The 15,699-nt window shown below is 36.1% G+C and overlaps 1 protein-coding gene across 1 annotated transcript in view; it reads left to right on the top strand.

Annotated features, from left to right (window-relative positions):
- HOMER1 (homer scaffold protein 1) overlaps positions 1–15,699 on the top strand; it is a 141,483-nt gene that overhangs the window by 115,210 nt on the left and 10,574 nt on the right. The window contains exons 7-8 of the mRNA XM_012462095.2: positions 176–286; positions 900–980. Of these exons, the coding sequence (XP_012317518.1) occupies positions 176–286; positions 900–980 (192 nt within the window). The remainder of the gene's footprint in view (positions 1–175; positions 287–899; positions 981–15,699) is intronic.

Raw genomic sequence — 15,699 nt, 5'->3', positions numbered from 1 at the left:
CTTTCCTAGTTTTACATCTTTGAAGAATCTATTCACTCTACCTTGAGTGTCTTCTTAGTATTTCTCAAAATCAATTTTTATATATTTATTCAGAATATACTATTCATTGGGGCTTATGTCTTTAGCAAGAAAGTCTTTAAAGTTGAAATTAATCTGTGTTCTTATTTAATTTTAGGTGACTGAACTTGAATGTGTTAGTAGCCAAGCAAATGCAGTACATACTCATAAGTCAGAATTAAATCAGACAATACAAGAACTGGAAGAGACACTGAAAGAGAAGGAAGAGGTATTTGCTACTTTTTACTCATCCGTAATCTAGCTAATGTGTGTACAAAGTATTAGATTCTATGTCAAATTTAAAGGTAATTTATGGAATAAAGTAAAGTTGTAACCTTTTTTTAGGATGAGATTTTTTCTTGAATGATATTAAGCTTGCTTATATTTTCCCTATCCTTATTTCTGTTGTTATGAACTGTGGTGAGGCAATCAGACCGAGATACCGCCTATTGCCTTCTAGATGAGAGTTGCATTTATACAGTCAACTGAAAACTATTAGAGGTTAAATGAATTTTAAAAGCTGTTGCTTTCTCTGGATTCCAGTCAAAACTTTAATATCTTAGGAAAGAATCATATCCACAAAGCTTGAAGCAACATTAAAATTTTCAGGCTGTTACTTCTAAGCAGTGCTGTACCAGTTACACTTGTTGCTGTTGCTTAAGATTATTCTGTTCTAGACAACGTACTTATAAAGATGAATTCATCCCTTTAAAAGTCAGTATAAAGGAATGTTTTTTAAATCATCTTTTTCTAAGAACTGGAACAACAATTTCAGGGAAAAATAAGACCTTCCCTTTCCTTGATACAGTTGAAATGCTAAGACGTTGCTCTACCTTTTCTAGGAGATAGAAAGACTAAAACAAGAAATCGATAATGCCAGAGAACTACAAGAACAGAGGGACTCTTTAACTCAGAAACTACAGGTGAGCTGTAGTAAAAATTTTTATTCATTTCTGCATAGAAAGGCATCTGTTTTTTTACATAGCAGTGACTTTTTTTCTGAGATTTCATTTTGTAGGTTTTGGTCATTTTTGTTTTCCAGGACTTCTAATTCATGCCTAATCTTTGATTTTTAAAAAGTTACTTGGTAACTTCATCTAGTTAGCTTATAATCATCATAGATGGTCATTTATAAATTATGAATTATTTAGTAAATTCTTTTGGAAATTTCTACTTTTAATTTAAAAAAAAATACCCTGGGGTTGGGCGTGGTGGCTCATGCTTGTAATTTCAGCACTTTGGGAGGCCGAGGAGGAGGATCACTTGAGCAGAAGAGGTTGAGGCTACGGTGAGTCATGATCACCCCACTGTACTCCTCCAGCCTGGGCAACAGAGTGGGATCCTATCTCAATAAAAAGAAAAAGAGTAACAGAGAAAGAAAGAAAATCCTGATTTAAAGGAAAATTTTCAAATTGATTCATTCAATTTGGGAACATTCTTCTTCTTCTTCTTTTTTTTTTTTTACAATGTACTAATATACAAATTATAGCAATAGTTGTCCCTTAATGGAACACAAGTTAGTATTCTTCTTTCTTCAGTATAATTAATTTTACTCAATTTTTTTCTGCGTAAATAGTATGCTTTCTGATTCCAGTGTATAAAAGACATCATGTGTCAGTCAGTGGTAGTCAGACATGGTAAGGGATGATTTCTCAGAATTATTTCCAAAGTCTTCTCTTGCCAGCTCAGGCACTTTTCTTACACCCTTGGGGTTAGGAGCCTTAAAAAAGAAGGGTTAGAATGACTTTGGAGTAGAAATAAGTATGTGTATGTGTATGTGTATGTGTATGTGTATGTATATGTATATGTTTATGTATATGTATTAGTGAGGAATTTGGGATAAGGCATAATAATTATAGAGGGACCTGAAAGCTCAGGATTGGAAAGAGGACCTAGTTATAATAGTAACAGCCAACATTTATGTAGTGCTTACTACATACCAGACACTGGGCTTAGCGCTTTACCTGTATTATACATTTAATCCATATAACAGTCATAATTACCCAGATGAAGAAACTGAAGCTTGGAGAAGTTAACTTGTCCAACCTATATTTAAATGGAGGCAGTCAAATTTTAAAAACCATGTCTTTGACCACTAAAATAATGGTCAAAATACATTATTTTAGTGGTCAACATGAGCTTTAAACTCCTTCATAATAACCCTTCATGAAGAAAACAGATTCCTTACATAAAATGAAGTATTTCCTTCTCCGCTTCCCATCACTGGCATTTGGTAGTGTGGGAAAAATGAGATCACTTGTTTTGGTTAGCCCTATTAAGTGCTGTTTGTATATTTTAATCATCTGTGTAAATTAGTGTCATCAACTTGGAGCACTTTTGAAGCCCAGGGGACATTTAGCAATGTGTGCAAACATTTTTCATTTTCACAACTGGGGGGGCACCACTGATGTCTAGTAGACAAAGTCAGAGATGCTGCTAAGCATCAGATTATCCAACTCCAAATGTCAATAGTGCCAGGGTTGAGAAATCCTGATGTAGAACTTAAATACGAACCATGGAATCAGGGCTGGAAGAAAGGGGGAAATTCAGTCGAGTATGTCTTTAATTTGTTTTGGTTTTTGAGTACTTGTGATGATTCAGACATGTGTTAAGCACTTCCATACATTAGCTCTAATTCTCACATTAACAGGTGGGGTATCCCCATTTTTCAAAGAGAAGACAGCATTTCAAAGGTGTTAACAAATTTAATCAAGGCACTTAACTAGAAAGTGATAAGGCCCAGATTTATTTTATTCCAAGTCTGTTCTTTCTGTGTTAACACACTTCTTCAAGCAAGGAACAGCCAAGTCATCCTTAATGATTCTTTTTAAAAATACTTTCAGTTATATACACGTTTACGTTGTCTCACTTATGAAGGGAAACCAAGAAATTATATATTTATATCAAATTTCTGTGTCGATAATTCTAAATGTATTTGAAGCCATGTGTAGTGGCTCATGCCTATAATCCCAGTGCTTTGGGAGACTGAGGCAGGAAGATCTGACCAGTGCTTTTGGGAGACTGAGGCAGGAAGATCTTGAAGCCAGGAGTTTGAGGCCAACCTGGGCAACATAATGAGATGCTGCGTTTACAAAAAATGAAACAGTAGAATTAGCTGGGAGTGGTGATGTGCACCTGTAGTCCCAGCTACTTGGATCACTTGAGCCTTACTTGAGTTTGGAGCTGCAGTGAACTATGATCATACCACTGCACTCCAGCCTGGGTGACAGAATGAGAACACGTCTCAGTATGAATGGATTTCATCATTGATAGAGAAGTAATTGAATTTTATAGCTGGCACTTGAAATTGTGAATATAATTCTTTCCCATTATTTCACTGAATATCAGAAATATTGTCAAAACAACCTACCTGGAACAGGACAGGGAAGCTTTTAGAAAACCTTAGGATGAATTCTAAAAGAGCATGCTATAGAAAATAGCATATTTTTGCCAGTTCAAAGAAAGTTCCTCCTCTGCAGCCTTCTCCCTCCCACAGAAACATCTTCTGTTTATCAAAAGCCCCAGCACTCTTGAACCTTCATTCTTAAGTTCACTACAGAAAATTGGGATCATTAAATTCCTTGGATGGTAAAAGAACTCCTGATATTGCCATATGTAGAGTTGGATTAGAGGTATGAATGTGTATAGAAAATGTATAGTTATGGGTAAATTAAGGATACTGTGATACATATTTTCTAATTTATGAGTTTTTTATATTTGGCAATATTTGAATATTTCTGTTACAAATATCAATGAAACATATGCCCATTGTAAAAAAAAATAGAAAAATATCAAAAAATATCCTTAGCAAGGTAAGTATAAAATCATAATTCCATAATATTAAAAAAAAATCATAATCCTGTCATCTTAAGGCAAAGTAATTGGCATTTCCTTGTCCTTGTCCCAGTGTTTTAGATAATATTTTATTTTCTTTTTCTTTCTTTTTTTTTTTGAGATAGAGTTTCGCTCTTGTTACCCAGGCTGGAGTGCAATGGCGCGATCTCGGCTCACCACAACCTCCGCCTTCTGGGTTCAGGCAATTCTCCTGCCTCAGCCTCCCGAGTAGCTGGGACTACAGGCGTGCACCACTGTGCCCAGCTAATTTTTGTATTTTTAGTAGAGACAGGGTTTCACCTTGTTGACCAGGATGGTCTTGATCTCTTGACTTCGTGATCCACCCGCCTCAGCCTCCCAAAGTGCTGGGATTATAGGCGTGAGCCACCGCGCCCGGCCAATAATATTTTATTTTCAAGACATGTATATAGATACCTTTTTTTCCTTTTCTTTTTTTTTTTTTTTTTTTTCTTTTTCTTTTTTTGAGATGGAGTCTTGCTCTGTCGCCGAGACTGTAGTACAGCGGCATAATCGTGGCTCACTGCAATCTCCGCCTCCTGGGTTCAAGCGATTCTCCTGCTTCAGCCTCCTGAGTAGCTGGGATTACAGGCCTGCACCACAATGGCCAGCTAATTTTTGTACTTTTTAGTATAGACAGGGTTTCATCATGTTGGTCAGACTGGTCTCAAACTCCTGACCTCGTGATTCATCAGTCTCAGCCTCCCAAAGTGCTAGAATTACAGGTGTCAGCCACTGCGACCAGCTGCATTTTTTTATCTATGTACATTTTTATCTAACTTTATGTCATAAACCCAATGACTGCATAGAATTCTTCCATATAGAAGTATCAGAGTTTTCTTCCAGGATTCCTGTAGTGATGGCAATATATGTTGTTTCCAGTGTTATGCTATAAATAAATTACAACCTTTTTCTTTTGCCTTTCTATTTCTTTAAGATAAACTTTTAAAAGGGAATTGCTTGGTGTCAGTGTTTTATAATTTCTTATGCTGGGAAATTGGCATCTGCAAAAGCAGGGTACCCACTGGATATTGTTACCCCCCTGCCCCCATCTTTGCCATCTCTTAAGAATTGAAGTGTGACTCAACTATCTTATTAATTTTTAAATTATGAATAACATTGAACAATTATACACATGCATTTGGTCTTTATCAGCTTTCTGTATCTTGAAGGCACAAGTTCATTTTCACCTTAGAGCTTGTGGAATATCTTTGCCTGGAATTCTTTGCCCAGATCTTCAGATGGCTGGCTTATATTTTTAGTTTAGGTCTTAGTTCAGATGTTAATTTCTCTGACTTTTCTATTTAAGCACTATGCTACAGTCCCCAGTCCCCTAATCCCTGGTATTTTTTTGTAGTATTACCATTTTTTAATTTTCCTTTTAGTACTTATCAGTATCTGAAATGATCTTGCTTTTTACTTCTGTTTGTTTTTAAACTTTTTATTTATGTATTTTTATTTCAATAGGTTTTTGGGAACAGGCAGTGTTTGGTTACATAAATAAGTTCTTTAGTTAAACTTTTTATTTTGAAATAACTTCAGTGTTAACAGAAAAGTTGCAAGAATAATACAGAAATTTTTTATATACCCTTCACATACATTCCCCAAAGGTCATTTTGGCCACATTTCCTTTGTTTTATTCTGGATAGCTCTCTTCTCTCTCTTTCTCTCCCTTCTCCCTTTCCACTCCCCCAACTCCCTCATAAGACAGTGCTAAGTATTCATGTATTTGTATGTAAGCATATCTAAACATAGAAAAGGTAGATTAAAAATACAGTAGAAAAGATAGAAAATATACAGTAAAAATAAAGTAGAAAAGAGAAAATATTGTACACTTGAATAGGATACTTAACATGAATGGAACCCATAGGACTGGAAGTTGCTCTGGGTGGGTCAGTGAGTGAGTGTGAAGACCTAAGACATTACCATACACTGCTGTAGACTTTGTAAACACTACACCTAGACTATACTACATTTATTTTAAAATTTTTTCTTTCTTCGGCTGGGCACAGTGACTCACACCTGTAATCCCAACACTTTGGGAGGGCAAGGCGGGTGAATCATGAGGTAAGGAGTTCAAGACCAGCCTGGCCAAGATGGTGAGACCTCGTCTCTACTAAAAATACAAAAAATTAGCCGGGCATGTGGCAGGCGACTGTAATCCCAGCTACTCAGAAGGCTGAGGCAGAGAATTTGCTTGAACCCAGGAGGCAGAGGTTGCAGCGAGTGGAGATCACACCACTGCACTCCAGCCTGGGCAACTCCATCTCAAAAAAAAAAATTTTCTTTCTTCAGTAATAAATTAGCATTAGCTTACTGTAACATTTTAACTTCATAAACATTTAAAAAATTTATAACTTTTACTTTTTTTGTAATAGCTGCAAACATAAACATGTATTCAGCTGTACAAAACTTTTTTTAATATTTTTATTCTATAACCTTTTTTTCCTATTAAAAAATGATTTTAAAACTTTTTAAACTTCTTTTAAAAAACGAAGACACAAACACACACATTAATGTGTCAGTGATGTTGACCCCTGTGTAGAGTCAGGATCATCAACATCACTGTCTTCTACCTCCACATCTTATCCCACTGGAAGGTCTTCAAGGGCAGTAACAAGCATGGAGCTGTCATCTCCTATGGTAACAATGCCTTCTTCTGGAATACCCCTGAACGACCTGCCTGGGGCTGTCATATGATTAATTTTATTTTAAATAAATAGAAGGAGTACACCCTAAAATAACTTTAAAAGTATACTATAGCATAATAAATACATAAACAAGTGACATGGTTATTTATTTTTATGAAGTATTATGTACTATACATAATTATATGTGCTATGCATTTATACAACTGACAGCACAGTAGATTTATTTATACTGGCATCACCACAAACACATGAGTTCTGCATTGTTCTGTGATGATATGGTAGCTGCTGGATGATAGGAGTTTTTTAGCTGCCTTATAATCTTATGGGACCACTGTTGCATATGCTGTTCATGGTTGATCAAACATTGTCATACTGTGCATGACTATATTCAATGGGAACTCTTTCTTTTTCTTTTTTTTTTTCTTTTACTTAAGTTCTGAGGTACATGTGCAGAATGTACAGGTTTGTTACATAGTTAAAGATGTGCCATGGTGGTTTGCTGCATTCATCACCCTGTCATCTACATTAGGTATTTCTCCTAATGCTATCCGTCCCCTAGTCCCCCACCCCCTGACAGGCCCCAATATGTGATGTTCCCCTCCCTGTGTCCGTGTGTTCTCGTTGTTCAACTCCCACTTATGAGTAAGAACATGAGGTGTTTGGTTTTCTGTTCTTGTGTTAGTTTACTGAGAATGATGGTTTCTAGCTTCATCCATCTCCCTGCAAAGGATATGAACTCATCCTTTTTTATGGCTGCATAGTATTCCATGGTGTGCCACATTTTCTTTATTTAGTCTATCATTGATGAGCATTTGGGTTGGTTCCAATGGGAACTCATACTTTCTTATTTGCTATACTTGTTCTTTCTCATTTTCTTTTTTAATTAGCTAAAGTTAGTAGTGATGTGTCTACTTTGTGAAGTGTTTTTTTTGTGTGTGTGTGTTTGTTTCTTTTTTATTTTTGCTGGAGGGCAGTGGCATAATCACAGATAACCTGCAGCCTCGACCTCCTGGGCTCAAGCATTTCTCCCCACTCACCCTTCCGAGGAGCTGGGACTACAGGCGTGTGTCACCAAGCCTGGCTAATTTTTTAAGTTTTTGTAGAAATACAGTTTCACTGTATTGCCTAGTCTGGTCTCGAACTCCTGGGCCCAAGCAATCCTCCCACTTCAGCCTCCCATAGTGCTGGGATTACAGGCATGAGCCACTGCTCCCGGCCTGATTTGTTAGTTTTTAATGATATCCTTTGACTCTGAACTATTAACATACTAATAATAACGTGCTTATTCTGCTTTCATTTTTCCCTTTCTCTTGCTGTTTTTCAGTTGCATTATTTCTACCTTGTCAGAATACTTAGCAGATTATTTTTTTTAACCATTATCTACATTTGTTTTAGTCTTTATACATTAAATATAGTAAATGTTTTGTCTTAGTCCTTTTGTGCTGCTATAATAGAAAACTACAATCTGGGTAATTTATAAAGAACAGAAATTTCTTACACTTCTGGCAGCTGGAAAGCCAAGGTCAGGTATGGGCAGGTTTGGTTGTGGTACTGCTTTCTCCTTCCAAGTTGTTGCCTTGTTGCTGCATCCTCCAGAGGGAATGAATGCTGCCTCCTCACATGAGGGAAGATGGAAGAGCAAGCAAGCAACACTGCAGGGGAAACCTCTTTTATAAGGACCTTAATCCCGTTCATGAGGAGAGGAGCACTCATGACCTAATCATCTCTTAAGAGCCCCTCTGTTTATATATATTTATATGTAGATACTTTAAGTTCTGGGGTACATGTGCAGAACGTGCATGTTTGTTATGTAGGTATACACGTGCCATGGTGGTTTGCTGATTCTTAATAGTCAGCTACATTAGGTATTTCTCCTAATGCTACACCTCCCTTAGCCCCCACCCCCCTACTCTCTCTTCCCTGGCCCCCCACTTCCTGACAGGCCCCATGTATGATGATCCCCTCCCTGTGTCCATGTGTTCTCATTGTTCAACACCCACTTATGTGTGAGAACATGCAGTGTTTGGTTTTCTGTTCTTGTGTCAGTTTGCTGAGAATGATAGTTTCCAGCTTCACCCATGTTCCTGCAAAGAACATAAACTCATCCTTTTTTAAGGCTGTATGGTATTCCATGGTATATATGTGCCACATTTTCTTTATCCAGTGTATCATGGATGGGCATTTGGGTTGGTTCCAAGTCTTTGCTATTGTGAACAGTGCCACAATAAACATATGTGTGCATGTGTCTTTATAACAGAATGATTTATAATCCTTTGGCTATATACCCAGTAATGAGATTGCTGGGTCAAATAGTATTTCTAGTTCTAGATCCTTGAGGAATCACCACACTGTCTTCCGCAATGGTTGAACTAATTTACACTCCCACCAACAGTGTAAAAGCATTCTTATTTTTCCATGTCCTCTCCAGCATCTGTTGTCTCCTGATTTTTTAATGATTGCCATTCTAACTGGCGTGAAAGCCCCACTTCTTAATAGCATCACATTGGCCATTACATTTCAACACTTGAATTTTGGAGGGGACATATTCAGGTCATAGCACTCACCATCAGTCCTTTTTCTGAAGTTTCCACAGTAATCTCTTGGTTGGATAAAGCTTATCCTCTTGTGGATAGTTGCAAAAGAGCTCATGGATACATATATTCTGAGATCTTGCTGGTTTAAACTTTTTTTCTCATTTATTCAGGATTGTGGGGACAGCGGGACAGCTTGGCAAGATATTTAATACAAAATCCCTGGTTCATAATTTTCTGTCATTGAGTTACATGAAAATGACACTCCATTATTGCCTTGTTTTGTATATTGCTTTTGAGAAATCTGATTCCAATCTGATTATCTTGCCTTATAAATTTAGGACTCATTTTGCTTGTATGCCCTGAGGATTTTTCCTTTATATTTTAAATAAAGTCTAAATGATATGCTAGAATATTTCACAAAATCCATAGTTTTCCCAGGTACACAGTGGGCCTTTTAAATTTGTATATCCAGGTTTTTCTTTATTTTCAGAAAGTTTTCTTGCATAACTGTTTTTTTTTTTATTATTATTATTTTCTTTGAGACAGTGTTTTGCTCTTGTCACCCAGGCTGGAGTGCCGTGGGTGCAATCTTGGCTAACTGCTACCTCCACCTCCCAGGTTCAGGCGATTCTCCTGCCTCAGCCTCCTGAATAACTGAGATTACAGGTGCCCGCTTCCACACCTGGCTAATTTTTTTGTATTTGTAGTAGAGATGGGGTTTCCCCATGTTGGGCAGGCTGGTCTTGAACTCCTGACCTCAGGTGATCTGCCCACCTTGACCTCCCAAAGTGCTGGGATTACAGGCATGAGCCACTGTGCCTGGCCGCATAAAAGTTTTAAATACTGGTTCTGTTCTAATCTGTTGTTTTTCTTCTTCAGAGCTCCAATTTTATGTAATTTGATTTCTTGTCTTTTGCAACCTCTTTGTATTTTCTCTACTTTATCTCACTTTCATTCTCTAGGATTATTTAAAATAATAAGTAATTGAATTAAAAATAATTTTTATTCAAATCTATTTTTCCTTGGGTCCTTATAACTCGGTCTTCATTTCTGATAGATTTTGTCTTTCTCTTCTGTTTCTCTCATGAGTTCAATCAACCTTCCTGTTCTTCAGCGTTTTGTTTGATTTACCCACTTCCGTTCTAAGTTTTTGAATATCTAATTCAAACTTGTTTTTAAATGCTTATTTGAGAATATTTAGTTCAGAGTGGAATATTGAATTAGAGTTTTCTTCTGCTTCACAGTTGGTTTTTGGGAGATTTTTTCATCTACTCAAGTGTTTTTAGTATTTTCCATTTCCTTTTATAATAGTTTGTATAGATGAAGATTGCTTACACATTTACATTTTGTGGCTAGAATAGCAGTTTGATGTGGTTTATAAATTGTTAGTTCAAAAACACCCTCTTTTGCAGAGACAATAGGAAGAAAGGTTGTATGTCCTTTAATATTTTAGTTTTCTTTTGTCTTGGAAGGTCTTAAATTTTCCTTTCTTGCTTCTTTTTTCCTTTACTCCAAAAGATTCCTTTCTCTTCCTTTTATTTTCTGCTCTTTGGAATTGTCTTCAGCCTTTCCAAGACTACTTCCTCAAGTTTCATTTATACTGTGAAGTTCCTTTCTTGTCATGTGCTCTGGTTTTCTAGAACTTTTTTTTTTCTTCAGTATTCTGGTATTCACAGTGGTAATAGTCTTTCTCTTTTTGGGGTTACCATAATTTAGGCTGAGACCTTTTGTTCTCTTCTGGGCATTACACCCACAATTCTGCCTTCCCTCTTGCAAGGGGTTAGAGTGAGAGCCTGAGAAATCTCTCTGCTGGAAACTGATGCTTCTGTTTTCTAAGTAAAGGTAATTTGATATTTGTAATGTTCTGTGTCTGCTAGTTACATTAAAGTCATGGAATTTGCATGACTTTATATAGTTTATACAGTTTGGGGAGAATAGTTGGTAGATTGCAATGTACACAGTCACTATTACCTTGGCTGCTCAGAAATCTGTTCTGTTTACTTCTTTATTGCCAGCGTCTTCCTTTAAGAATGTATGCTCTATTAAAACAGGAACCATCTTTGTTTTATTTACTGCTTTATCCCCAATGCCTAGTACATAGAATATGTAATTATTGAATAACTTCTTCAAAATGTATCTGTATTTTACCCATTTTTCTATTAAATTGTTCATACTTGTCTTGATGATTTATATTTCCTATTATATAGAAGGTTAACTGTCTAATAGGGCAATAATACATCTTACTCATAAGAGCTTAAGATGTATATCAGATGTCAATTTTTCTACAGCTTCTATTTAGATTAAATGATGCAGGATTTAAATTTATAGAAAATTAAAGCTGGGTTTAGTACTGTCATCCCAGTACTCTGGGAGGCTGAGGCAGAAGGATTGCTTGAGACTACGAGTTTGCAACCAGCCTGGGCAACATAGTATGACTCTGTCTCCACAAAAATATTTTAAAAATTAGCTGGGCATGGTGGTGTGGACCTATAGTCTCAGCTACTCAGGAGGCGGAGGCAGGAAGATCATGTGAACCCAGAAGGTTGAGGCTACAGTGAGTCATGATTGCACCACCATACTCCAGTCTAAGTGACAGAATGAGACCTTGTCAAAAAAAGAAAAGAAAAGAAAGAAAATAAAGCTGATATGGTGCCATAGGTGGTAGTCCTAATTGTTATTTTTCTTTTTATCATTGTAGTATTTTAGGTTCTTAACAAATACAGAGCATAACCTTCTGCCTAGTAGGATTTTATACTTTGTTTTTGCCTTTGTTTCATTTTATTGATAATATTTTACATATTTATGGGATGCATGTGATTATTTTTTCTTTTTTTTTCCTTCAATATTTGAGTTCCGTGGTAAATGTGCAGGATGTGCAGGTTTGTTACATAGGTAAACGTATGCCATGGTGGTTTGCTGCACCGATCAATGCATCAACTAGGTATTAAGCCCAGCATCCCTTAGCTATTCTTCCTGATGCTCTCCCTCTCCCCACCACCCCACCACAGGCCCCAGTGTGTATTGTTCCCCCGCCATGTGTCCATGTGTTCTCATGATTCACCTCCTACTTGTAAGTGAGAACATGTAGTGTTTGGTTTTCTGTTCCTGCATTAGTTTGCTGAGGATAATGGCTTCAAGCTCCAACATGTGATTTTTTTACATGTGTAATGATCAATTCAGGGTGTTCAAGGTATTCAGCACCTTGAGTACTTATCTGTGTGTTGGTAATATTTCAGTCACTCTCTTCTAACTACTTTGAAATATATAATGTATTGCTATCTGTAGGCACCCTAGTCTGCTATCAAACATTAGAACTTATTTCTTCTATCTAACTATAAGTTTATACCCATTCACCAATCTTCTTTGATTTTCTCCTCCCACCATCACATCTTTCCCAGCTCCTGGTAACCATCATACTATACTCTATGTCCGTGAGATCAAGTTTTTCAGGTCCCACATATCAGTGAGAAGATTCAGTATTTCTCTTTCTGTGCCTGGCTTATTTCAGTTAATATAATGACCTCCAGATCTATCCATGTTGCAGCAAATGACATGATTTTATTCCTTTTTAAGGCTGAAAAATATCCCGTTGTATATGTGTATACCTCATTTTCTTTATCCATTTGTCTGCTAATGGACACTTAGGTTGATTCCATATCTTTGATATTGTGAATAGTGCTGTGATAAACATGCAAGTGTGGGTATCCCTTTGATATCTTTTCCTTTGAACATATATCCAGTATTGGGATTGCATGATTATCTGGTAGTTCTATTTTTAGTTTTTTAAAACATCTCCAATAGTTTTTAGTAGTTGTACTAATGTACATTTCCACCATCGTTGTGTAAAAGAGTGCCCTTTTCTCTGTATCGTCACCAGCATCTGTTCTTTTTTTGTCTTTTTAATAATAGTCATTCTATCAATTCAATTCTGATGTTATCTAAAAAATAATAGCCATTGTAATCACAGTAAGATGATAGCTTTTATTTTTTCTTTCTTTCTTTCTTTTTTTTTTTTTTTTTTGCTGTGTTGCCTGGGCTGGAGTACAGTGGTGCGATCTCAGCTCACTGCAGCCTCCACCTCCCAGGTTCAAGCTATTCTCCTGCCTCAGCCTCCTGAGTAGCTGGGATTACGGGTGTCCACCACCATGCCTGGCTAATTGTGTATTTTTAGTAGAGACGAGGTTTCACTATGTTGATCAGGCTGGTCTCTAACTCCTGACCTCAGGTGATTCACCTGCCTCAGCCTCCCAAAGTGCTAGGATTAAAGGCGTGAGCTACTGTGCCTGGCCATAAGATGATATCTTTTTTGGTTTTGATTTGTATTTCCTTGATGATTAGTGATATTGAGCATTCTTTAATATACCTGTTAGCCATTAATATGTCTTCTTTTGAGACTTGTCTATTCATGTCCTTTGCCTACTTTTTGGTGGAGTTATTTAGGGTTTTTTGTTGAGTTGTTTGAATTTCTTGTATATTCTGGATATTACTCCCTTGTCAGATGAATAGTTTGCAAATAGTTTTTCCCATTGAACAGGCTGTCTCTTCATCGATTGTTTCCTTTGCTGTGCAGAAGCTTTTTAGTTTAATATAGTCACATTTGTCTATTTTTGTTTTAGTTGTCTGTGTTTTTGAGATCATAGACATAAAGTCTTTGCCTAGACCAGTGTCCAGAAGTGATTTTTTAAAGTGTTTTCTTCGAATAATTGTATAGTTTTGTGTCTTAATTTAAGTCTTTTATCCATCTTGAATTGATTTTTATATACGGTGAGAAATAGGGATCCAGTTTCATTCTTCTGCATGTGGATTATCTAGTTTTCCCAGAACATTTGTTAAAGAGGACATTCTTTCCCAGTGTATGTCCTGGGCACCTTTTTTGAAATCAGTTGGCTAGAAATGTGTGGATTTATTTCTCTGTTCTCAAATCTGTTTCACTGGTCTGTGTGTCTGTTTTTATACCAATACTATGTTGTTTTGGTTACTAAGCCTTATAATACATGTTGAAGTCAGGTAGTGTGATACCCCTGTTCAGGATTGCCTTGGCTATTCTTGCTCTTTTTTAGTTCCATCTGAATTTTAAGATTATTTTTTTCTATATCAGTGAAAACTCATATTGGTATTTGATAAAGATTGCATTGAATCAGTTATTGCTTTGGACAATATGGTTATTTTAATGATACTAATTCTTCCAATATAAGCGTGGGATGTCTTTCCATTTGTTTGTGTCCTTTTCAACTTCTGTTACCTGTGTTTTGTAGTTTTCCTTGTAGAGCTCTTTCCTTAGTTAAGTTTATTCCTAGGTTATATTTTTTTGTAGCTATTGTAAATGGAATTGCCTGCTTGATTTCTTTTTATAGTGATTTCATTATTGATGTATAGAATTGCTACTGATTTTTGTATATTGGTTTTGTATTCTGGAGCTTTACGGAATTTACTTATCATCTCAGAATTTTTTAATGGAATCTTCTGGTGTTTCTAAACATAAGATCATGTCATCTGCAAAGAAGAATAATTTGACTTCTTTTCCAGTTTGGATGTCTTTTCTTTCTTTTGCTCAATTGCTCTGGCTAGGACTTCTAATACAATGTTGAATAGGAGTGGTGAAACTGGGCATCCTCGTATTGTTCCAGTTCTTAGAGGAAAAGCTGCAAGCTTTTCCTCATTCACTGTGATGTTAGCTGTGGGTTTGTCATTTATAGTTTTATTATTTTGAGATATGTTCCTTCTATGCCTAGTTTTTCGAGCATTTGTATCATGAAGGGATGTTGAATTCTATCAGATGTTTTTTCTGCATCTATTGATGATCATGTCTTTTTTTCCCTTCATTCTGTTGATGTGATGTATTGTTTATTAATTTATCTGTGTTAAACCATCCTTGTTTCCTTGGTATAAATCCCACATGATCATGGTGTATTATCTTTTTGATACACTGTTGAATTCCATTGGCCAGTATTTTGTTGAAGATTTTTACATCTGTGTTAATCAGGGATATATGCCTATAGTTTTCTTTTTTCATTGTGTCTTTGTCTGGTTTTTGGTATCAGAGTAATGCTGGTCTCATAAATAAGTTAGGAAAAATTCCCTTCTCTTCAGTTTTTTCGGAATAGTTTACAGAAGATTGTTATTAGTTCTTCTGTATATGTTTTGTAGAATTTGGCAGTGAAGCCCTCTGCTCTTGTACTTTTCTTTTTTGGGAGACTTCTTACTACTGATTCAGTCTTGCTACTCATTATTGTTCTGTTCAGGTTTTCTATTTCTTTCTGATTCAAATCTTGGTAAGTAGTAAGTTTCCAGGAATTCATCCATTTCCTCCAGGTTTTCCAGTTTGTTCATGTATACCTCATAATAGTCTCTCATAATCTTTTGTATTTTTGTAATGTGAGTTGTAATGCCTCCTTTTTCATATCTGATTTTATTTGGATTTTTTCTCATCTTGGTCTATCTCGTGATTTATCAATTTTGTTGATCTTTTCAAAGAACCAAATTTTTGTTTTATCATTACTTTTTGTTTTGTTTTGTTTTTTGGTCTTTGTTTTGTTCTGCTCTGATCTTTATTATTTCCTTCTGCTAATTTGGAGTTTGGCTTATTTTTGTCTTTTAGTTTCTTG

The sequence above is a fragment of the Aotus nancymaae genome, unplaced genomic scaffold (genome assembly GCF_030222135.1).
Source record: "Aotus nancymaae isolate 86718 unplaced genomic scaffold, 86718_ANA_hifiasm-v0.15.2.pri h1tg000014l, whole genome shotgun sequence".
Classification (NCBI taxonomy): Eukaryota; Metazoa; Chordata; class Mammalia; order Primates; family Aotidae; genus Aotus; species Aotus nancymaae.
The sequence above is the reverse complement of the archived record's forward strand: the minus strand, read 5'-3'. Positions and strand labels throughout refer to the sequence as shown.